We start from the raw sequence: 23,093 nt of genomic DNA, 5'->3' as shown, positions 1-23,093 counted from the left end.
TGTGTCAAGATGCAAGGATGAGTAGCCCAGTATAAGTTAGAAGTTGTGGGAATGGATTTATGTATGCTCGTGTCGCCTAAAAACAATAATGCTGTAAACCTCATGGATAGAGCATGCGTGGAATAGTATCCTGGGTGCATCATCCTCTATAAATTGCACCATGAATGGAGTGTAAAAATTTAGGCTAATCCTTTAAACAGATGCCGTTGCCCAACAAAACTAGAGCTCTTAATAACATTTACTACAATCATCGCACTTTAATGAAAGTACCTATCTGATAATAAAATATATCATACAGGAAGGCACAACTAAGGAACACAGTACTGGCTGGATTATGTCCAAGAAGTTATGAAAGTAAATGTTCATAACATAAGCATTTAACCAACCAACATAGAAAAGTTATATATATGGAACTGCAACAATAGATTCAAATATTTAGTACTATAATTTGCTGAGTGGCAAGAAACACCATCCTAATTATTTGGACAGGTTTCTGCCTAAACAAAACTTCTCAACATTAACTGATAATATAGCCTAATACCCATATTAACTAATTTGAATTAATTATTTTGGGGACATAAATCTACTTTATGAAGTTCTCTCTCTTTAAACATCGAATTATGTAGAGTTATATGAAAGGCTATCAATCGAAGCTTTTACTAGGCTTGATGCATTATCAGTCATATTTATAGGTTTGGTCCAACAAAATCCCCAAGAATGTAAGTACCATGAATCCAAGCCCCATCCATGTTAAAATGTTTTGATTGTAGCCAGACCAAACCTAATGATGAAGCATCAATTTGGTAGACACCTGCCATATAGCCTGGTCTAGCAATAAGTTGATACAACTAGTTATGATTATCAAACCTGACAGGCTATAAAGTGGAAACCATAACCAAATCCAACTCTTTGTTCTTTACGTAAAGCACATTTTAGGAATGAGAATTGCCATGAGCATGACGAACTTAAAATTTTGGTTCTGCATGGCCAACTGGAGTCATTCATAATTTCGCTTTGGTTAATTTGTCAATCAAGTTATAATAGACTAGAAGCAAATTTAGCCAGATGCAAAGCTTGGCTTTACCTCCCTCATGAAAGTAAATAGCTTGCATACCCTCCAATAGAAAGCACCTCCCAGCTTGCGGAATGATATCTTATTCTTCCAATTCCCCTGATTCTCCATTGATGACTACTGCTACCCATACTTGCCACATTATAACTTCAGGTTTACCTGCCTGCCTAATATATATTGGAATTATAATTATTCTAACATTTTCTACAAAAGTTTCAATTTATTAACTCTTAGTTCTGAAGGAATTCTATACAATCTTCAATAAACCAACTTTGCCATGGTCTCGCATTCTGCACCTTAATCCACCGCCATCAGATGCACTCTTTCATCATTAGAAAGTAAACACTCCATGATCTTCAACATGGGAAATAATACCTGACAAGTTGATAATCTAAGTTATAACACATCTCTGCAGTTGAAATAATAAGCCATAAAATGATAGCTAAGCTTTCATACAAATTAAATTTATCTTGTTGAGCATTCCAATCAAAGACCCAAGCAAAACATCATCAAAATGATAAGCAGAGGCAATTCCAAAAATCCTCAGCAAGAGCGAGTCCAGTCACATGCTAAAAAGTAAAAGCTTTAAAATTGGTAAAAGTTTTATCAACATATTACAAAATGACAAATGATTGTTAGAGGATCCTTAAGCAAGAACTCAATGGATCTACATAAATAAAAAATCAAGGGTCTGCAATCGTCACTTCAACCTCTACACCAGGTTCGATGGTGATCGAGGTTATCTGCTTAACCACTTCAGGAGAGCTGATAAGATCAATTACCCTCTTGTGTACACGGAGCTCAAACCGATCCCAGGTGTTGGTTCCTGAAACAACAAAAGTTGCAATCAGAAGTTTGCACCATTACAAACTTAAAAAAAAAATAAACAAAGAAAAGGAAATGAATTTGAATATCTAGAATAGCAAGAATTTGCTGAAAGAATATAATAACTGAATTCAGTTATTTGTCCCTCCTTCCATCAAAAACAGAATTTGCCTGTATCCCTCAATCAACCTCTATGAAAAGTTGTGTGGAGTAATAAGATTGAAATCAAAGTTCCAACAACTTCTTACTGAGGGACACAGTAGGCTTATAGGTCTACTATCTCACCATATTTGAGATATATAATAGAGAACTACCTCCATTTTGCAATCCAGACTAGCAAATAATAAATTGCAAAATTTAATTGGGGTCCACCATTCTAACTGTCTAAAGAAACACAAAATTCCTTTTCCCCCTTGGTGAAAAAAAAAAAAACAAGAAACCATTCAAAAAGTTTGTCATCTGGAACCATTTCATTCGCAGTTGTGTCAGAAGAAAATACCGGGCTGTGCCCACACACTGATTACAACAGACATACAGTTACCTTTTTTCTTTTCTTTCTTTGGCAGAAACATACTTAATATCCAAGATCACATATACTACCCCCTCTTAAAAAAAAGGGCAGGGGGGGGGGGGGGGGGGGGGGGGGGGGGGGGCTGGTATAAACACACTAGTTTATAGTCACCTGCCAAGATCACATATACTACCCCCTCTTAAAAAAAAGGGGGGGGGGGGGTGTGGACTGGTATAAACACACTAGTTTATAGTCACCTGCTCTGTCGAACCCTCTAATCATCTCCACCTCTCAACAAATCCCTCTCATAAAGCATAACCATTATTCTAGACAAGCATGATGGTTGATGAATAGGTTGGCATGAAGACATCAGTTTCAGCGCTTTGAACCCAAAAAAAAAAAAGGTTTCCTCTAAGGCATACAAAATAAATTAATGCATAGGTCTGGATTTAAGTAATTATAATTTATTTCTTATAATTACATTATCATTTTTCCTGAAACAAGAATAGTCAGTTAAGGATCTCAGTTCTAGATAGTGATTCGACTGAGCATCAGTTTTAATAAGCTCGATTTTTTGAGACTTCATGAATTTAAACTTCAGTATCAATTGTCTGCATATCATTATCTGCTCGGCCAATTTATCCGACCACCACTATCACAATGAAAAAAAAAAACAAAGAAAAAAACTCCAGAACATAAATACAGACATATATAAACTGAAGAGCATGTCTTTAAACAAAAACATCAAATAATCTCCAAGGCATATGCAATCAGACTAATTGCTATAGGTAAAAATAATTACAAATACCTTTACATGCATTAGTTGAAGTATGTTAAGTTTTTCTTTTCTTTGCAGTAATGGTTAAATTAGACCAAGCATCAATTTTAAAAGGCTTGATTTTTGACATTTCATAGACATAAATTTATGCTCAGTCAAATCAACCAAACAGTGATAATACCTGAAGTGCTTCTTTTATTATTTATGCAACTATTGCTATACATAAATAGATGTGTTTAAAGAGGCTAAAGAGAAACGAGAGCGACTCTTACGTATATAAATAATTTATTTATTTGGTCACTTTCGTTTGCAGTTAGCATAACCAACGAAATTATGTTCTATCAAATTAAATGCACTTAGAAATATAAACTACATTAGTAATAAGAAGTAACCATCTAGAAGATGTAATCATTTTTTATCAGCACAACTCATACTATGCATTTAAGCAAATCAGTTTCACAAATCAATTTATGTCAATTCATGAAGACACAAATGTAGATTTAGAACATAGTGTATAGAAGTAACCTCCCTCTAGAGACAACTTGTAAAACTATATTTACAAGTATTAACTGTTAAAATTAATGCTGGATGCTGCATTAATATTTTCTAAATGTTCTAACTCATATCATGTTTCTAATAGCTTTTCCACAAATTTGCACATACTCAGAGCCAGCTCAGGTATGGTACAATTTGTGCCATGCCAGCACCAGTTGACATGGGCACAATATGCTTGCATCAGACCAAATGCATAGTTGCCAGAAAGACTGCAACATGACTCATCAGTGAGTACCCCATATATTTAGCTCCTTTCAGGACTTTTACCAAATTTTTAAAACTTGATTGGATGCTAAAATTTAACTGAGCATCAGCTTTAAAAAGCTCGATTTTTTGAGACTTCAAGGACATAGGTCTCAGTATCATTAAATCTTTATATCATCATTTGTTCAGTCAAATCATCCAAGCATTGAGCTCTTAAAATTTATACGGTTCACAGCTTACTTTGTGTATTACTGGAAACATCTATTCGTATTTGATCATATCTTTCACCATTATCAAACGATAAATCTATTCAACCAAGTTAATCAACTTAAAACACACTAAGAACTTTAGTCCAGACTATGCAGTGCTTATATAACTAACAAATCCTCCCCTACTTGTACAACAGATATGGAACAGTTGAGATGTTCTTTTACATTACCTTAACAAGGGCATGCAAACGTGTGTGAATTTATAATACATTTTGCAACAGTTCAAAGTGCAAGAAAAAATACCAATATAATCATTTCTATAAAAGTTGCTGATACAACTTACGTTGTAAGATGACTACAAAATCATTCATTTTTTTCCTTGAAAGTGTTTCGTTTTGCGTAGTGGTCTGCCTTGTTTGTTAAATATTACATAAACAAATGAAGCATAAAAAACCAAAAAAAGGCCATATCAGGCATACAATTAGACCAAAAGACACTCTAAAAACAAAACCAGCATTAACCATTGCCTCCTCAAAAGCCTTAGGCTTTCTTATAGAGGAGCAGAATTGGGACCATGATAACATATAAGTGTACAAATACATAAGAAGTGGCTTGACAATGGAAATCAGCTATTATCGTTGTTTAAGGGGGGGAAAACCATAATAGAGGTAGTTGTCACTGGCTATATGTCAATTCTCCAACACCAACTACCCCCATGTTGGTTAAACTGAACAAAATTCGATCTCTAAGCGACACCCATTAAAGATTAAGGAAAAGGAAGAAACTTTGCAGGAGGTAAGCACATTTTAGATATCTTCAAACAAAAAAGAATAACAGAAGATGTTAAAGAGTTAAAGAAGGGAGAAAAGGCGTCACCTTCACCACAGGGGGACTTCCTGGTGGTGATGTGGAGAACCTTGGTGGGCATCCTCACCGGTCCCTTGACCCTCAGCGTCTTGTCCTTCGCTCCCCTCACCAGATCCCCACAAACTACAACCAAGAGCACCCAGAATCGATCAAAAGATCATAAAGGCTTACAAAACGAAATCGAATTCATGAGTAAGTTGGATCGAGGGGCACCTTTCTCGAGGTTCTTGACGCTCTTAGAGGAGAGGGTGATCCGGATGCGGTGTAGCTGCTCCTGGGGCTCTTCCAGACCCGGCTTCGCTGGCTTCATCGCAGCATACGCCATCTCTGAAGCAAATACCATTCCCCTGTGATCGTCCGACGAGAGTTCACAGAAAGAACCCTAAGCCTACCCCTAGAACGGGAGGCGAAGAGAGCAGAAGAGTTTGAGAGCGGCGCTGCTGCTGATTCTAACCCGCGATCTTTATACTTTACGCCCTGAGGACGAGGTTTAGGGTTTCTCTCGCCACGTTTATTGTGATGGTCCGCTAAATCTAGGGCTGCAAGTGGGGATCGACCCGTTGGCCAATCCGGATCCGACGCAATTGGAGCAGACCGTATAAACTTGTATATTAAAAATGTTAGTCTTAATCATATTATTATATTTTTAGTTATAAAAAGATTTGCAAAATGATTAATTAAAAGTTTAGACCCAAGTTTATCTGGCCTCAACCTAGATCTAAAAATTTCAAGTTGAATTTCGGGCTGCGTCAGATCACACATGACCTTGACTCAGCCCCAGGAAACCTCGGACCTCAAGTTGTTTTCAGAAAGCCAATTCAACTCATCACTTAGGTTTGGATCCACAATCCTTACCCGAAACACATATGGATCAGATCTAGGTCATAAACAAGCTGTAGTTTCTTCACCCAACCCAAATTATAGGTGTATTTAGTAGCTTTTTTTTTTTTCTTTTCCTTTCTATGTGCACGCATGGGCACACATATTAAGGTTTCATAGAAGAAATTTGTGCAGGATTTTCTTTTTCAACTTTTGAAAGCAGGATCAATACCTGAATGGACCCTGAATCATCAAGCCAAGATTGTTTTCCATAATCTAAATCACATATAGAATTGCACAGATGCATGAATGTATATATCTAGAGTTACATAAACATAAAAGACGACTTTTTATACATTACAAAATTCAGAAAATGAGGGTCATATTATAGAAATTTGAATCAGGAGACATGATAAGTAAAACATACAATACCTGCAGACATTAAATAAGAAGATTGGTAGCTAGCTAAGGAAGTAAACTGAATCTACTAGAGGCATGTTTGGAAAAATCCTGTAAGACCCAGCCGGACTGAAAAAGGGCACTGCGAAAGCAAGGAAGCAAAAGTAGGAGAGGAAGAGCCCGTGGGGTCACCCCGGCCCAATCCCAGCGCGATTGAAGGGAGAGAAGAGACCAACTCTCGAGGCCTTTATTAGGCACACTCTCCTTCCCATTCTCAGCTGCATTCTGTGGCCCCAAGTTCTTTTGTTGTTTATAATGGTCCTTGGGGGATAAAGTAACTTGGATCCAGCAATAAACAAAAGGTGCTCATATTGGATCCCTAGCAGATTATACTGAGAGGACAATCTGATCATATCATTCTCCCTTTCTTGTTGGGGGATTGCTCACTGGTTTTGAGACAGCTTATCAGATTTTGCTTCACACATAAAAGGCAAGCAAGTCTTCTTGGTATAATAGCATCAGCATTTTACTATTGCAATATGAAACTCCTCTCTTTGTAATCACATTCAATTTTTCAACAGAGATGCCCCCCCCCCCCCCCCCCCCAACCCACCCCACAAAAAAAAAAAAAAAAAAACTCATCCTTACAATGCAGAACTTCTGATCGCAATAGGCCAGTGCTTTTCCATCATGAGTGGATTGAAGTTCCAACTGTGAACACATCCAATTTTTCATATTATGACTCATACCACATATTAACATACAAATACTAGAGAATGAGCACGCATTTGGGCAGAGTTCGGGATGAATTAAATATCAATGCTAGTAGATAATTCAAAACTTTGTGAAACAGAGGCTTCCAACATTGAAGCATCATGACCTTTTTTCAGCTGTAATTTGCTATCTTGTTCAAAATATATCTTGATACAACCAACCAAAATTCGGCAATATCTGGTACGAGTAGCCAGGTCCACTGTATCAAACATACAATGAAAATAATCCAACACCTACTTTTCGAAAGGTACTGGTTCCCTCCCTGGCCATGTTTCTATCCTCTCAAAAAATCTCACAGGCACGACACCATCAAATCCCTCAGTTAATATCACCTTGTTATCCGAAATGTGAAGCTTCATTCCTTCTGAGAAGCAAATAAGTCGTGTATCACATGTTAGCTTACATTTTAAAAGTTCTTTGAAATCAAAATGCAGTTATGGATAGGATAGATACCTTCCAATGCCTTCCTAACATCCAAATAAATCAAGACATTGACATCTCGACGCATACCTTAATAAAACAATTCAAAGAAAGAAGCATTAGTTGATAGATGTTGAATATAAACAACAATGCCAGTGTGGCAACATGGAGAATTAAACAATTGGATGTATAGTATGCCAGTATCTGGATTGTGAGATATTAGGATACTACCCAAAGTTAATCTGTGCAATCATTGAACTGCTAGATATAAGAATATAACTGGACAACAAACTTCTATTACAAGAAATTAATTCAATCCCTGGATAGGTCCTATGCACTGAAGAATTAAAACAAGAAGTTTGTGTAATGTTTCCATGAAATGGATGGTTATATCTTCATTCAAATGTGAAGAAGGAAAGGATGGGGATGCTTCATAAAACATCTAAATAAGGCAGATGTGAAAGAGGATCTTAATCTTTTTGAGGCCCAATAATTTTGTAGCATGATTAAAAAAATTGGTGCCAAATCTAGCAGCATAATTACCCAGCTTAAGATGAATGAGACACCTATGATACTCTCCCTGCAAAATGTGCTACCAGTGTGTAGAGCCGAAGAAGGCTCAACTGATCAATGACCATTTTAATTTCCACTAGATGTGAAATAGCTAATACAAATATCAGCAACATGTAGTAGGTAATAGGAGAAAGCCACAAAATAATAATGAAAAAAAAAGAGAGCATACGTGCCAATTAACCATATGTTCTCTACACCATTCACTTCGCATGCAAGTTCTACTTATCCACAAATGATGTTCCCTCAGAAATTCAAACACTAGTTTAAAGTCACTTTAATTGTTGGGAATGATTTCATAAGATCTGCATTTGGTCATCATCGACCACAGACACTAGTTCAGAGTAATTTTCTTAATTGTATAGAGTTAGACCGAATCTAGTGCTTGCAAAAGCAAAGAAATTTAGGATCAAGATTGCAAGTATGGACATTATTCTGATCTTCAGGTACACCGAGCAAAAAATTTACATCTCTCACCTCATACAAAATAAGCACAATGTTACTTTCAAACTAATTATTGAAGAATCTATTATCATATCAGTCTGGATTGCTGATGTGGATAACAGTCTAACCTTGAGATATTTTATGCTACACCTCAACTTCATGTCAAACTTGGGACCGTGGCCAAAGTAAATTTGGAGTGAGAGTATAGTTTGTCATGATACCTAGAAAACCAGATAGCAAAAAAAATGAAAACTTGCCTTGCTAATTACACAGTTGAAGTTCATGCAACCAGGCAACCATCCTAGATATGCCAAGACTTGAAAATAGCTATGAAAAACAGAAGAGAGGGAGTTTTGGCACAGGAAACTACAATATCTTTTGCAAAGATATTTGGATAAAAAGGGATTATTATGAAAAGTACAACAAGAATGAATGAATGATACTTTGGTGGAGATTAAGCAAGAGTTCTTCAATTGGTGAAGAATAAGAGAAAGGCAAGATAGAAAGAGTGGGGAAAAGCTCATTTCTGATTTTCATCTCTTCAACAGAGTCTAGTGCCGGTGTGACTATGATGATGATAATCAACTTCTTGTACAAATTAAAAGAAATAAGTCTTTTTTTGGCAGGAGAAATAAATTTTGGTTGTCTTACATTGAGAAGATGTTAAAGAACAATATGCCAGCCATGTTGCTTCGGTCCAAAATGATATCAAGAAGGGCAATAATTCCTATATACCTGTTATAGACTATGGGACATGTGATACAAAATCAAGAACAATTCCTACATTTGAGGATTTAGAATTGCTTAGATTTTAGCTTTCAAACCTAGTCGATACTTGCAATATCTGTTTTCATTATTTTCCTAGGACCAAAACCCAAAAATGGGACTAAATGAAGAGTAAGATGGCCCGTGATTCAAAAAATAAGAATAACCTTATCAAGGTTTAAGTTAAAACTAGAGCAAACTACTTTGCTAGAGGTTTGTATAAGTTTTAAAACATTTAAGAAATAATAACAGGTTAAGCTAAAAGATGGAAGACAAGAGCAACCCCCTGAACTATTGCATTTCCTTTGATTGAATTGAAAAAATGGCCATATGAATAAAATAAATGAACAACTCAATAATATATATTGATCATTTTAATGGAGCATAATTCTACTAGCTTAAAAAAACTCTCAATGTAACTTAAAGCATGAAAATATGCATCTTATAGTCTTCTGAGTTGTGAGCTTCCACAGCTTGAAAGTAACCCTTAAAAAACTGGAGATTTGAAACCCTCAATTTTACAAGCCAGACATTGGATTGACAACTATAATTTCATAAATTAGATTGTTTTTAATAAAATAAATGCTGGAAAGCATGTTACCAAATAAAAGAGATACTAATAAAATGTGGCCCGATGACAAACATGCACCATTTGTGAAGTGTGTTTTGTCATAGGCCTGTTTGGCATTACTTTTGGAGGCTCAAATTGAGTATCCTATAAAACATACCGCTAATTACTCCACCATCTGCAGGTAAACCACTTGAGAAGTGCACATGTAACCTTGTCATGCGATTAAGCCCAGATTTCAAGATCGATTCCAAGTTCTTCTTATAAGTCCCATGCACACAAACTGCATCATACATCAATTATTTTCTGAATAAAATATTTCAAATCCTTCAGAAGATAGAAACTTAGTCATGACATTGTTTGCTTAGCACTTTACCTGGTATTTCCTCAGCAGATAGGATAGGCTTTAGTAAGCTTTCTGAGCTAATAGTCTGCAAAGGGGGGAAATGCAGATTACTGATCAAAATATATTAAGAAAAACTGCAAGAAAAGCAGGTACTATAACAAGTATAAGCAACTGATGCATGAGTAAGCATAGGCCTTGGACAAGTTTTATAACAGAATAATCCTAACATAGTAGGTTCACCAAAAAAATAAAACTATAAATATAAAATAAAATCTTAGAACAAACTAAGTAAACAATATTTTAACAATTGATTATCAACCACTTGCTAACTATATAAGTCCATCATCTGATAGAGACTACCTCCAATGTTACTGCAGTATTTTCCAAACAATCTTTTTTCTGCAACTTCCATCCATGTAGCAGGTAAGCTTATAAAAGCCTCTCTTTTAATTAACCTTTCAAAAATAACTTGAACACCTCTCCTTACCAACTATGCTGAATTCTTCATCGGGTCAATAATTGAACCATCACAAGGGCTTCTCCATCATTTTATCCTCAAATGGTTCAACTTACATGCCTTTTCTATCTACTTGTTCAACATAATGTACTCATCTTAACAAAATCCATCTTGTTGTATGCCTCCTCTATTAGACTCATTCTTCAGCCCAGCATTTCACATTCATCTTGTTCTCCTGCCCCCTCTATTGCCCAACATTCTTAACTACATAATTTTATGGAGCTTATTACCAAATCGAATTTTCCATTAAGGCATGCACTGGTTACATAAGACCCTGAGGAAACCTCGCCACTTCATCTACACCAATCTTAAACAATCTGATATGTCTTCAATTATCATTTTATCTATTTTTATAAAAGATTCCAACAAGAGGATGACTCTTAATAAAATATTTCATAGCATCAACTCTGAAAGGGTCTTATTTTGGTCTCCATCTGCTATTGATACAATATGATTTCATATTTATATCCAGCATCTAGACCATAACTTTTTACTACCAAGTGCAGTGTACAAATTGCATTACCATTATTAGCTTTCTAATTTGGAAAGTTCTTAGGTGCTAAACTATCATACTAATCATAGTAGTTTTGTTTTTATGATTAGTCACTTTTCACTTTCAAATAAAAATTATCAAAAGTTCACAGCTTTCCTTTTGCTATAACACATCAAAAGGTATAACTCAACAACATTGTATAATGGACTCTTCTGGTTTGCTCTCTCATATGGTACAAATATGTATCATACATAATAAAGCTAAATAAAAGGTTGCCCATGAATTGCACTTGGTAAATAGCCAATTGAACAGCTTTGTATTATTCGATCTTATTCCTCAGACATATTCATAACCACATCTAACTTTGCATAAAATGCCTAGTTTCACTAGCATGATAATGTAGATTCAAATTGAAAAATTGAACATAAGTGGGGATGTGAAATAATTCTTTTGGTAAGTATCCTGTGCTTTATTTTATGTATAACAGTAGCAAATGATACCATTCAACAGCCAGCATTGGAGACCAGCATACCATGGTTGTAAAGCCAGATTACATACGCTAAAACAAAAGAAGGCATCAAATGCCAATTGACCCAACCAAAATGCACAAAGAATTAGAAAGCAAACTCATGCAAAAACCATGCAGTGACCCACAGTGATCATGAAACAGCATCAATGCAACAGGAGAATGCAGTGGAATACACCCGGTGGCTGGGGTTCGATAGAGGAGAGAGTTACAAAGAGGGCCCAAGGAGTCGGCTCAGCCTAGGACACCGACAATCTCAAGTCAGCAGGATTTGATAGCACAATACAAAACCATGAACCTGACCCGAAGCAGGGGCTAGCATGCCATCAGCAGATCATCCAATTTACTCTGAATTAACAAAGGTGGTGGATGAGCAACCAAGGAGCGCTACCTAGACTTTATCTACGGCTGTGTTATGCATCGCTCACTCAACTTCCATAAGGGTTCTCCTCACTGCCAATGAGAACCCTACCATCAAACTAGCGCTTCTCGTTTGTCATGAGCCCTTGGCTCATCACACACGGATAGGCATCGTTAGAAACCACAGCCCATAGACTACTGTCTCTTACTATGGCCCTAAGCTGGTTGGGGAGGAGAGTCCGCCTAATCTGATCTTCTGGTTAGATATTCTCAAAAGTAATCACCTTGCTATCCTGGCCCTCTAGGATAGGATAAGAAGCATGGTCGTAGCCGATATGACCGTAACCAAAACAAACCATCTATAAACTCTCGTAGACAAAGGTTGCCACACCCCAGTATTTTGCTACCCAACTTGGATGCTGGAAACATGCAGACTTGTGAGATCCGAGCGAACTCATGAGATCTGAGCGCACTGCTACTCCGGTAGAGTGGACCTTTATCAACAACTCCATAGCCATGGCCTTGGTGAAGAGATCCAACCTGAGTATGATTCAACTGCCAAGGTGATATTCATTGTCACAGCCTTATCCCATTACTCCCACCATAGTCACGGCAGCCTTATCCACACGACTCCAATCTTGATACCATTAAGAACTAGGACGAGTTCAGCCACCAGGCTTCCAAAGGCAATACCTAACTGGCAGCCTTCCAGGGCCAGAACAACCACAATTTGGGCATATCCTTCATGCAAAAATGAAACCCGAAAACTTATTCAGATATTTGTCGAGAAAATCAACAAGAGGAAATGATTATACGCCCCAACGGCGGCTGTTCCATAATTTATGAGATTCCACAAGCACAGTAAAAGAGTTTGATGCAAAGAAACAAAATGGACAGGCAGCAAGTAGTAATCCATCAACAAAACTGATTAATACTCTTCTTCATCTCATTTTATAGCGAAAGGAACAATGAAACACTTACTGGATAGGACTCATTAAATAGAACACCTCTAGACCCTTTCCCTAAGAAAGAAACAAGAAAAAGATTGAAATAAGATGTCTTCATGGTAACACACACACACACACACAGAGCATAATTTCAGGCTTTCAAATGGATCCAAGCAATTGGTGTATCAATTGAAAATCTTCACCAAAGATTTGCATCACCTGATTGCGGAAAGCACAAATAGAATGGTGCGACCACAGCAAGCCATCAAATTATTTTCTAAAGAAAATCCTAATGACTAGAAATTTTCTAACTGAACCTAAGCTTAAAGTTGATATCAGACACTGATTCAACGTCCAGTAGAAATAACAAAAACCATAACAAACTCCAAATATTGAAAGAAAATACAAATGCCCAACTACTACTAAAACAGGGAGAACAAAAAAAGAAGAGACTATGTGGATGCTGACTTAGTCTGTGGAATTGGCCAAGGAATTACCCTAAGGTTACTCCATGTTTGGGCTATCTAAAAATAAGAAATCAATGTCATGATACATATTATATTATCTATATTAGCTTTTTGCTTGCATGCATCACACAACTTCCCTTACTCATTCATCCTTTCTCTAATCCACTGACTCTACTGACTCTTAGAACATTTTATTGCACGAACTCCCAAAAAAAATACTCACATTTACCTGTCCACAAATGTGCAAAATCCTAACTTCACATGTGTAACTGGAAAGCTGCCCCTTCCAATTATGAACTTCAATACATTATTAGATTTTAGGTTCCATTGAATTAAAAATGAAATTAGGCAGACAGATCTTCCGAGCAAAACTCTCTGCCCTCAGGCCATTGTTTGGGTGATGTAATCCATACTATCTTCTTGGTTATCCAGCCTCATAGTAGAAGTTAGGATACAAAAGATATAAAATAGGAGTTCAGCCAATGCTATGTGCAGGGTCTTTGGCATGAGAAAAACAACCTTTGATGTGAATGCCGAAAGGTTGGATATTTCTAATAAGATCCAAATCCTAATGTTATTATTTCCACAAAATGTGCACAGAATTCAACAATATCAATATAGATGTCTCAAAGCGAAATTTGAAATGTTTATCTTGTAAATTCCTTTGTTAACTTTTATGGATTTTAAAATTTTTAAAAATTATTTACCTACTATGCACATGCAGTAACATCAATATCTCTGTAGCATCCATTTGTCTAAGCTATATTTCATACTCTAAAGAAAAGAATGATAATCATTGTCTAAGAAAAGAATGATAATCAGAATAAGAGGATGATCAGCATTAGTTTTAAAATGTCTGCATGCAAAGATAAAAAGGACAGCAACAACAGCTCCAATTTTACTGATGAAGGACTTCTATGAGTTTCTATCATTAAAAAAAAAGGACAAATGCTCAATTAGAGAAGAAAATCCACCGTTATTGTGTGCCCTTGATTTGCACGAATCAAAAGCTCCCCATTTTCTTCCAAGAGGCTAAATCTTTGCTTATTATCCCTCTTCACTGCCTGCAACCATGAACAATTTGTTAGAGCAATATCATGGAGGGAGAAAGACGCTGCTTATTAATAGATAAATATAAAAAAAGGCCTAAAATTAGCTAATAATTTATTGTTGTTGGTGAACAAAATTACTGAAACAACAGCAGCAGATATTCTCCACCATCGGTATACAACTGAAATATATTCCACCAAGAGTTTAAATCTTAAATTATTTGTAAATTAGACAAGAAAACATGTAATTAAAGGGAAGAATGGAAAATGATACACAATTAGACAATAGCAATTTGCAGAGATAATTTTATGCATTTTCTATTTCAATTCTTGGTCCAATATGTCCATTCTATATGCAATATTCCAAACCAACAGAGAAACTAATTGTTTAGTTTAATTTCAGTGATTTCTCCACTGTCCGTCAATGAAAAATAAAATAAAAATTTTAAAATTCTACTTATACTTGAATTTTGTCAGCAAAGAGTCACAATACAAGGGTATCATAGTACCTTAAACCAATGGTTGATGTTTTTGAGTTAATAGGCATCTTTTACATAGTTTGTTGTTGAACACTCTATGAGGTTGTGAATATTTAAGGATCACAAACAACATATACTTGCCCCATTACATATGTATGTGCATACATGACACAATGTAAATTTGTCTAAAGACACGCAGCTTCCCATACAAGATTTATATCACAAAATCAACAAAATACTTAACTTACATAGTTTCAACCACAATTAGAAGCAAAATCTTAAGGTAGGATTAATTTATTGTTTTTAACTAATTCACACTATATAGATTCGTTTAAATCATGAAGTAAGATGCATGTTTGCTTTTTATCCTCTGAATGAAGAGATGGGGATGAATATCCATATCTGGATGGGGCAACTCCTCACAGATAGATGATGTTATGCTTGGTAGCATGTACTTGGAAATCCAAAGATAAACAGATGTAAGCCAATAATACTATACAAAGATCAAATGCTGGTACGTATTCTGTTACATAGATATTGAACTCAATGGAGATAACTAGCATAATCATGCCCCAAAATCACATCTTCAGAGTCCACTGAAAGGAAATTTTGTTTAATGCAGCTGACAAGATACTATAGCATTTAGAAGCAATTATCAGAATAGAGGCAATACAGAACCGACCTCTTTAACTTCTTCCACAGTATGCGATCTTAATGGAACTTTTGCATAAGTTGTCATGTTCAACTTTAATAAATCACGGACTCGGACAAACCCATCACTCCTTATATCCAGGTTCAGCTCCGAAGCCATATGGCGCAATATCCGTGTCCTGGAATTGGTCGATCAACATAAGCATCCATTAAGCATTTACCCTTGTTTGTCTAGTTTCGCACCAATGATTGAACAGAAAAGCATTTTTTGAACTAGCTCTCTGGAAAACACCAAACCCAAAACGATGTTTTAGCACCTTTTATTCTTGAGAAATTCATTGCCAAAGTGTCCACCATCGAATAGCAAACAATTATTGGTTCAATAATCACAAATAGAGCCATTCAACCAGAGTTGTTGTTTAAAAGATATTGATAAGAATTCATTTACCTTGGATTTGGGGAAATAGCAATCATCCAGAGAGTTTCATGCATTACAACGACTCCTATCATTCAGTTCCCCATCTTATACTATTCTAGATCTCATTTAGAGTTTAACAGAACAATATAGTTATCAAAAACCAAACTTTAAGAAACTAAACAAACAAATAAGAAGACTGAAGTGGAAAACAAGAGAAAAAAAGACGAGAATGGAGTAGATTACAAGAGACGACCAAGAGCGTCTATCCGATTGCTATCCCCATCCGCGCCGCCTCCTCTCCCGCGGTGCCGGTCCTCTCTAAAGCCGGAATCCCTCCCTCTCCCTCTCCCGCTGCAAAGAAATAAGAAACCAAATTGAGACCACCAAACGAATTCAAATCAGAGGATAGAAGAGACGGGCAACGAGGCAGTAGCTTACCTTCTTCTGGAGGTGGAGGAAGCGGAGATGGAGGCAGCAGAGAAGGGTTTGGAGGACGAGGAGGGATTGGGAGCGGTGGGCTCGGGATTAGGGTTCGCCATACGAAGAAGGCGGTCAGGGTACAGGGGAAGAGTCGACAGGAATAGGGTTGGAATAACGTTCGGATAAGAAGAATAAGAAGAGCGAGAGCGAGGAGGAGGAGGGGGCGACGGAGGGCCGCGCCTGACGCGGAGAGCAGCAGCCGCTGAAGCCCACATCGAGAACCGGAGGCTGGGAGGGGGTGCGTGGACGTGGAGAAATTATTGGGTAGACCCGGTCTACCGGCTCAGCTATAGCACAGCCTATAGCATCCTGCCACGTCGAAACCGCAACGATCGGCACACAGTTGATTCTGAGGCATCATCAGGAGGGACCGACGGCGGTGGTGTCCGCGGTGCCGGAGTGGGTAACCACTAGGTGAGCTTGCATCAGGCCGGAGATCACAATCCGGCGGAGAGTAGGAGTTGGGGTAGGGAAGGTAGTCCTAACGGCAAGAAAGCGAGGAGAGGGGGCTGATGAGACCTTGGAGGCCGTGGATCACGATCCGGCCGTCGTTGAAGAGGTCCGGTCGGGTGACCTCGACGCCGTCGATGACGATCTTGATGGTGACCCTAGCGTCGGTGAGGTCAGGGACGGAGGCGGAGGCGGAGGCGGAGGCGAGGGTGGAAAGGAGGGCCGCACATGGGCTTGACGCTGGAGGAAGGGAGAGGCTGTTGGAAAAAAGAATTTGTAATTTTCTGGAAGCATAAAGAATTATGTAGAAGAACCTAGAAGATGATGGATGAAGAATCATGTGGAAGAACCTACAAGATGATGGATGAAGAATCATATGAAAGAACCCATAAGTGTTGGGTTTTGACCCACATGACCACATCGTGGTCAGTTACGATTTCGTGAGAAGTGGAAGCATTATCCTTGATGGTAGGATAACATAATGGGTCTCACCCTCTGCCTAGAAGCGAACAGAAAATTGGACTCCATCTCCTGAGTGTTCGAACAGGGGCCAAGAGGGAGATACGAACTAAGGACTTGATCATCCAGAAAACAAAGGAAGCTTTGATCGTTCAGTCTATCATGGATCCAGGTATGCTTCCTTTCAAGATTGGTTCTATTATGATCCTATTTAAGATGATTTTATCATGTGGTACCAGAGCCTGGTTCATCCTAGAACCAGATCACAGTAAAGGGGAGAACCAGATCATGGTAAAAGACCCATTTTTGACAGTCCATGGATAGTCCTCCACGGCCGCAGGGACTTGGCAATGGGATGGTCCGACCCTGTGATGGCCGGCAAAACAACCCCAATGCCGGATCGGCCATGGCTTCCATCCCATCCAAATGCCGGATCGGGCCGGATTCATGGATTTGAGAAACAACCCCAAAAGGGGAAGAATGACCCTGCTGACGCCGGATTTGGCCGGCATATGCCGCCATGAGCCATCAGAGGATCCGGCGTAGCCGCCGGCCATGGTCTGCCTCCCACCCTTTTTTTTTTAAAAAAAAAAAGATAAAACTCACCGGAGTCAGTGCGGGTGGTTCGACCGCCCGGGTGACGCCGTCGGGCGGCGTTTCGTCCGGCACCGGGCCCATCCCGGTGGCGCCGTCGGGCGGCACTTCGTCCGGCGGCATGATCGCCGCCCGCTGCTCCTAAGAGCCGACGGGTTGGGTTCGGCGGAACCCCAACCCGCCGGCGTTGCCCTGCTGGCGTGCGACCGCCGGTGGGCTCGCCATCGGGCGGCGAGTCCACCGGAAGGAGGCGGCACGCTCGTCGCCCGGCGACCGGAGGCTGGCGGGCTGGGTTCGGCGGAACCCTAGCCCGCCGCTAAAAGAGGGGGAAGATCTTCAGTTCTTTTTAAAAAAAAAAAATACTAATTTATTCATAACGGGTCCGGGTTTTGAGTTTTAACCCGAACCCGTAATTGGTAACCCGTCTGCATTTAAAAAAGGGCATAACGGGCATAACGGGTTCGGGTTTTTGGGTTTCGATCCGAAACCCGAGTTCGTTTGGCCAATAAAAAGGAAATTTTTGGTTAAGCCCCTCTGCATAGTTTATTTGTGCAAACAGTCCTTCCAGGGCTGTTAGAAGGACGAATAATTTTCATTTCAGTCCCTGTTAAATGTTAAACTTATGCATACAGTCCTTCCAGGGCTGTTAAAGAAAGAAATGTTTCTGTTAAATCCCTGTGAAATATTTTATTTATAGTGAAGTCCTTAGAGGGCTGTTAAAAGATGAAATTGTTTCTGTTAAGCCCCTGTGAAACATTTTATTTATGCTGACATCCTTCCAGGGCTATAAGAAACAAAATATTTTGATTTAGTCCCTGTAAAGCATATCACTTATTTAGAGGTCCTCAAAATATGTTAATTTAGTCCCTATAAAACATATTATTTATGCAGAGGTCCTTGTAGGGTAATGTGATAAAAAATTTTGTCATTTATTTTACATTTTAGTATACTTGATAGCATGATATGACATATGTACTGATTGTGTAGATTAGTAAAATATTAAATACATGTTTTATTTTAATTTGTCATATTATGAATTGTCAATTATGTGCAATGTCATTATTTTAATTTGATGTCTATATTATGAAATAGTTTGGTAGTTGCCAAAGTAACCCAACTAGAATGTTTAATAGACATCAAGTCATCAAATACTCTAATCTCAGGTATTAAGATAATGACTTTGCAAATTATGACTTACAGTTTTTCAATCATGAGATATTATGGATTGGCCCAAAGGTGCACCACTTTCAAATGATTGATTTGCTGAGTTAGGATAATTAATGAGTATCCTTGATTTAATAGGTATTGGATGCTCAAAGGCAACAGACCTATTTAAATTTTGGACCTATATCATTAATTATTCCTAGGTGAATTGGGAATCACCATAATAGTAATTTAGTGTTTCATAATTACTACCCAAAGGTGTATTATGGTAATACTGTTTATGTTATTCATCATTATTGCTAACTCAAAGTGTTAATGTTGTAAGCATTTTCTTATTGTTAATTTTCTTATTGCAGTATCTATTCCTGTTTCGCTTCATTCGCAAGCTTCATCTGTTACGATCTTTAATGGAACTAATTTCTCAGAGTGGAATGAACAAGTCCAGTTTCACCTAGGTGTTCTGGATCTTGATTTAGCACTCCGATCTGAGAAACCGGCTGACATTACTGATTTGAGCAGCTCGAAAGAAAGGTCTTTTTATAAGACTTGGGAAAGATCGAACAGATTGAGCATTATGTTTATGCGGATGAGTATAGTGAACAATATCAAGTCAACGCTTCCTGAATGTGACAGTGCTCAAGCATTATTGAAAACTGTGGAAGAACGTTTCCGATCTGCTGATAAGTCTCTAGCTGGGACATTAATGGCTAAACTTATCACCATGAAATTTGATGGTACTTGTGGGATGCATGAGCATATCCTTGAAATGACAAATATAGCTGCTAAGCTGAAGGCTCTTGGGATGGATGTGAATGAATCCTTTTTAGTTCAATTTATTTTGAACTCCTTGCCTCCTCAATTTGGATCATTTCAAATTCACTATAACACTATTAAGGATAAGTGGAATGTGAATGAATTGACCAGTATGCTTGTTCAAGAGGAGACAAGACTTAAGCAACAAGGACATCATTCTGTCAATCTTGTAAGTCATGGAGCCAAGAAGAAATGGAAGAAGCCAAGAAAGGGCATGAAGAGTGGACCATCCAAGGGTAAAGAGCCTCATCATGATACCGAGGTTCATAAGAAGAAACAAAACAAAGATAGATGCCATTTTTGCAAGAAATTGGGACACTATCAGAAGGACTGCCATAAACGCAAGGCATGGTTTGAAAAGAAAGGTAAGCCTTTGGCTTATGTATGTTTTGAATCAAATCTTACTGAAGTTCCTTCTAATACTTGGTGGTTTGACTCAGGTTCTAATGTTCATGTTTCAAATACGATGCAGGGATTCCTTACAACCCAGATGCAAGATCCAAATGAGAGTTTTATCGTTTTGGGGAATGGGGTTAGAGTTCCTGTAACAGCTGTTGGAACCTATCGTTTGCTTTTAAATACTGGTTGTCATTTAGATTTGCTTCAGACTCTTTATGTTCCTTCTATTTCTAGAAATTTAATTTCTGTTTCTAAACTTGATGTTGAAGGATATTTCTTTAAAATTGGGAATGCTAGTTTGCGTCTTTTCAAAGACAATCTCTTCATTGGTTCTGGTGTCTTGTGTGATGGTTTATATAAAGTAAATCTTGATAATCATTTTGCTGAAACTCTTATGACCTTGCATCGTAATATTGGAATTAAACGAAACATGATAAATGAAAGATCTTCTAACTTGTGGCATAAAAGATTGGGTCATATATCCAAAGAAAGATTAGAGAGATTAGTAAAGGATGGGATTTTGTCAAACTTAGACTTTACTGATCTCGGTATGTGTGTAGACTGCATTAAGGGAAAGCAAACCAAACACACAAAGAAAGTTGCCACAAGAAGTGAAGAACTTCTTGAAATTATCCATACAGACATTTGTGGGCCTTTTGACTCCCCATCATTTGGTGGAGAGAAGTATTTTATCACCTTTATTGATGATTTTTCACGTTATGGTTATGTCTATTTGTTGCATGAAAAATCTCAGGCAGTGGATGTCCTAGAGGTATACATTACTGAGGTTGAAAGACAATTAGATAGAAAGGTGAAAATTGTCAGGTCTGATAGAGGTGGTGAATATTATGGTAGGTATGATGAAACAGGACAACACCCTGGCCCATTTGCTAAACTCTTAGAAAAGCATGGCATACGTGCTCAATACACTATGCCGGGAACGCCACAGCAGAATGGAGTAGCTGAAAGGCGTAATCGTACACTTATGGATATGGTTAGGAGTATGTTAAGTAATTTTCCGTTACCCATATCGTTGTGGATGGAAGCCCTTAAGACCGCTGTATACATATTAAACCGGGTTCCTAGTAAGGCAGTTCCAAAAACTCCTTTTGAGTTATGGACAGGAAGGAAACCGAGTTTAAGACACCTGCATGTTTGGGGTTGTCCGGCGGAGGCCAGAATTTATAATCCACATGAAAAGAAATTGGATTTTAGAACGATTAGTGGATACTTTATAGGTTATCCCGAAAAATCCAAAGGGTATAGGATTTACTGTCCTAACCATAGTACGAGAATTATAGAGACCGGTAATGTCAAATTCATTGAGAATGGTGAAACCAGTGGGAGTGATAAACCACAAAATGTGAAAATTCAAGAAGTTAGGGTGCAAGTCCCTTTACCCATGACTTCTAAGAAAATTGTTGTTCCTACAGTTGTCACACAGTTTAATAACAATGAACAACAAATTAATGATCAAACACTCCATAATGAAGTTATCACCACTGAACAAGTTGTAGAAGAACCACAAGGGATGACATTAAGGAGATCTCAAAGAGAAAGAAGATCTGCCATTCCAAATGATTATATGGTTTATCTACAAGAATTTAATTTTGATATAGGGACAAGAAAAGATCCGGTTTCTTTTAAACAAGCCATAGAAAGTATTGATTCGACTAAATGGATTGATGCCATGAAAGATGAGTTAAAATCAATGAATCAGAATGAAGTCTGGGATGTCGTTGATTTGTCCGAAGGTTGTAAGACAGTTGGGTGTAAGTGGGTCTTTAAGACCAAGCTCGACTCAAAGGGTAATGTTGAACGACATAAAGCCAGACTGGTGGCCAAGGGTTTCACTCAGAAAGGAGGCATTGATTATAAAGAGACCTTTTCTCCTGTATCTAAAAAGGACTCATTTAGAATTATTATGGCTTTGGTTGCACATTATGATTTAGAGTTGCACCAAATGGATGTAAAAACTGCTTTTCTAAATGGGAGTTTAGATGAAGAAGTCTATATGGACCAGCCCGAAGGTTTTCCATTAAAGGGAAAAGAACACATGGTTTGCAAATTAAAGAAGTCAATATATGGTCTTAAACAAGCTTCCCGACAATGGTATCGCAAGTTCAATGATACCATCACTTCCTTCGGTTTTAAGGAAAACACTGTTGATCGGTGTATATACCTGAAGGTCAGTGGGAGCAAGTTTATCTTTTTGGTCCTATATGTTGATGATATATTGCTTGCCAGTAGTGATCTTGGCTTATTGTATGAAACTAAGGTTTTTCTCTCAAAGAACTTTGAAATGAAAGATATGAATGAGGCAACCTACGTGATAGGCATTGAAATATTTCGTGATCGATCACGTGGATTGTTAGGGTTGTCTCAAAAGGCATATATAGACAGAGTTCTAGAGAGATTTGGTATGGAGAATTGTTCAGCCAGTGTTGTTCCAATTCAGAAAGGGGATAAATTTAGTCTCATGCAATGCCCACAGAATGAATTGGAACGTAAGCAGATGGAAAATATACCTTATGCTTCTGCAGTTGGTAGCTTGATGTACGCTCAGACCTGTACCAGACCGGACATCAATTTTGCAGTTGGAATGTTAGGAAGATACCAAAGTAATCCAGGGATGGATCACTGGAAAGCTGCAAAAAGGTGATGAGATACTTACAAGGAACAAAGAATTACATGCTTACAT

General features: G+C 37.9%; 2 protein-coding genes and 2 non-coding genes across 4 annotated transcripts; all 4 read right to left on the bottom strand.

The window, feature by feature from the left end:
• Window positions 1–1,521: 1,521 nt before the first annotated feature.
• LOC103723774 (40S ribosomal protein S20-2-like) lies at window positions 1,522–5,510 on the bottom strand. The gene is made up of 3 exons (XM_008814805.3): window positions 5,235–5,510; window positions 5,031–5,144; window positions 1,522–1,898 (listed from the first exon to the last, which is right to left on the bottom strand). Exons 1-3 carry the CDS (start codon window positions 5,362–5,364, stop codon window positions 1,756–1,758), a joined length of 387 nt encoding a protein of 128 aa, XP_008813027.1. The 5' UTR covers window positions 5,365–5,510; the 3' UTR covers window positions 1,522–1,755.
• On the bottom strand, window positions 2,954–3,039 carry LOC120104366. Its single transcript, XR_005506773.1, has one exon. It is a non-coding gene; the product is annotated as a small nucleolar RNA SNORD36 (small nucleolar RNA).
• LOC113461049 lies at window positions 4,046–4,132 on the bottom strand. Its single transcript, XR_003383011.2, has one exon. It is a non-coding gene; the product is annotated as a small nucleolar RNA SNORD36 (small nucleolar RNA).
• Window positions 5,511–7,032: 1,522 nt separating the features above from the next.
• LOC103723773 (tRNA 2'-phosphotransferase 1-like) lies at window positions 7,033–17,237 on the bottom strand. Its single transcript, XM_008814804.4, has 8 exons — window positions 16,472–17,237; window positions 16,277–16,384; window positions 15,647–15,794; window positions 14,411–14,500; window positions 10,157–10,211; window positions 9,941–10,063; window positions 7,467–7,523; window positions 7,033–7,377 (listed from the first exon to the last, which is right to left on the bottom strand). Exons 1-8 carry the CDS (start codon window positions 16,726–16,728, stop codon window positions 7,247–7,249), a joined length of 969 nt encoding a protein of 322 aa, XP_008813026.2. The 5' UTR covers window positions 16,729–17,237; the 3' UTR covers window positions 7,033–7,246.
• Window positions 17,238–23,093: the final 5,856 nt, after the last annotated feature.

The sequence above is a fragment of the Phoenix dactylifera genome, chromosome 17 (genome assembly GCF_009389715.1).
Source record: "Phoenix dactylifera cultivar Barhee BC4 chromosome 17, palm_55x_up_171113_PBpolish2nd_filt_p, whole genome shotgun sequence".
In the NCBI taxonomy this organism is placed as follows: Eukaryota; Viridiplantae; Streptophyta; class Magnoliopsida; order Arecales; family Arecaceae; genus Phoenix; species Phoenix dactylifera.
Note: the sequence above shows the minus strand (reverse complement) of the source record. Positions and strands in the feature narration are given on the sequence as shown.